This window comes from Sander lucioperca, chromosome 3 (assembly GCF_008315115.2).
Source record: "Sander lucioperca isolate FBNREF2018 chromosome 3, SLUC_FBN_1.2, whole genome shotgun sequence".
NCBI lineage: Eukaryota > Metazoa > Chordata > Actinopteri > Perciformes > Percidae > Sander > Sander lucioperca.
In genome coordinates, this window is record NC_050175.1 from 5,117,680 (window position 1) to 5,120,179 (window position 2,500).

Genomic DNA, 2,500 nt, shown 5'->3' on the forward strand with positions numbered 1-2,500 from the left:
GGTCTCACCTGGTGGGTGTGATGAGCTCCTCCAGCAGTGTGTCTCCTGGTATCAGCGCTGCCTGAGCGTGGACGGCTCTCGCCTTCTCTCCAGCGGCGTCTCTGCGGCTCGAAGAGAACTCCTGACTGGTGGTGATCTCTCTCGGAGCGATGCCGTGCTCGCCAAAGTCCTGACGCACAACAACAACAAGACTCAGTCCCCAAAATACTGCATCAAACCTCAGAATATACACAACAAACTTCTTCTCTTAATGAAATCATAGTTCACGTGAAGATGAAAAAGATGAGGAATACAGCATCTGAAATGTCAGAAAAAGGGTTAAACAATGAGAGAACAAAAGGGCCAAAAATGTTTAAAAAATTAAGTTTTTCAGTGCGGAAAGGAAACTCTCTGGTAGTGATGCAGTGCTCGCTAAAGTCCTGACGCACAACACACAGAGACACACACACACAGACAGACAGACAGACACACACACAGAGACACACACACACACACACACACACACACACACACAGACACACACGCGCGCATAGACACACACACATAAAGAAACACAGACACACACACAGAGAGACACACACACACAGACAGACAGACACACACACAGAGACACACACACACACACACACACACACACACACACACACAGACATAGACGCGCGCATAGACACACACACATAAAGAAACACAGACACACACACACACAGACAGACACACACACACACACACACACAGACGCGCGCATAGACACACACACACACATAAAGAAACACAGACACACACACATAAAGAAACAGACACACACACACAGACAGACAGACAGAGACACACACAGACACACAGAGACAGACAGACACACAGACACACACAGACAGACAGACACACAGAGACACACACACACAGACAGACAGACACACAGAGACACACACAGACACACACAGACACACACAGACACACACAGACATATATAAATGGCGATACTGATAGTTTGTAAAATGCCTAATATCCGATATATCGCCGGGCTCTAGTAACCAGGACGCTGTACTGTCAGTACCTCCTCGTCCATGAAGTCTTCGGGCCTGGCATGATGTTTCTTCTCCACTTTCTGTTGCCGTGACGACACAAAGGTTGACGGGGCCCAGCCTAAAGACAACAACAACAGAAGTTCCTCTTTAAGTCCTGCCTCCACCAGAGACGTGCTCAGAGGTCTCTCAGCAGCTCTGACCTTCTTTGGTGCCGACGGTGTTGAAGTAGCCGGCTGAGAAGCCTCCGGTGAACGCTCCGTGGAACCGCTGGTACCGGCCCTTCTCGTCCTTCACCGTCTGCTCGTGGAGCGGGACGGGCTTCTTCAGAGGCTCATCTACAACACACACACAGAGACAGACACACACAGAGAGACAGACACACACACACACAGAGAGACACACACACACACAGAGACACACACACACACACACACACACACACACACACAGAGACAGACACACACAGAGAGACAGACACACACACACACACACACACAGAGAGACAGACACACACACACACACAGACACACACACACACACACACACACACAGAGACACACACACACACAGAGACAGACACACACAGAGAGACAGACACACACACACACAGAGAGACACACACACACACAGAGACACACACACACACACACACACACACACAGAGACAGACACACACAGAGAGACAGACACACACACACACAGAGACAGACACACACAGAGAGACAGACACACACACACAGAGACACACACAGAGAGACACACACACACACAGAGACACACACACACACACACACACACACACACACACACACACACACACACAGAGAGACAGACACACACACACAGAGACACACACACACACACAGACACACACACACACACACACACACACACACACACACAGAGAGACAGACACACACACACAGAGACACACACATACAGAGAGACAGACACACACACACACACACACACACACAGACACACACACACACACACACACACACACACACACAGAGACACACACACAGAGAGACAGACACACACACACACACAGAGACAGACACACACACACACACACAGAGACAGACACACACACACACACACACACACACACACACACAGAGACACACACACACACACACACACACACACAGAGACAGACACACACACACACACACACAGAGACACACACAGAGAGAGACACACACACACACACAGAGACAGACACACACACACACACACACACAGAGACAGACACACACACACAGAGACACACACACACACACACACAGAAACAGACACACACACACACACACACACACACACACAGAGACAGACACACACACACACACACACACAGAGACAGACACACACACACAGAGACACACACAGAGACAGACACACACACACGCGCAGAGACACACACACACAAAGATACATAAAGAGACACACACATAAAGACACACACACACACA

The 2,500-nt window shown here is 49.6% G+C and overlaps 1 protein-coding gene across 1 annotated transcript in view; it reads right to left on the bottom strand.

The window, feature by feature from the left end:
- LOC116036707 (G patch domain-containing protein 1-like) overlaps positions 1 to 2,500 on the bottom strand; it is a 37,438-nt gene that overhangs the window by 33,959 nt on the left and 979 nt on the right. The window contains exons 2-4 of the mRNA XM_031280280.2: positions 1,226 to 1,360; positions 1,055 to 1,143; positions 9 to 169 (exon numbers count right to left, since the gene is read on the bottom strand). Coding sequence (XP_031136140.2) covers positions 9 to 169; positions 1,055 to 1,143; positions 1,226 to 1,360 — 385 coding nt within the window. The remainder of the gene's footprint in view (positions 1 to 8; positions 170 to 1,054; positions 1,144 to 1,225; positions 1,361 to 2,500) is intronic.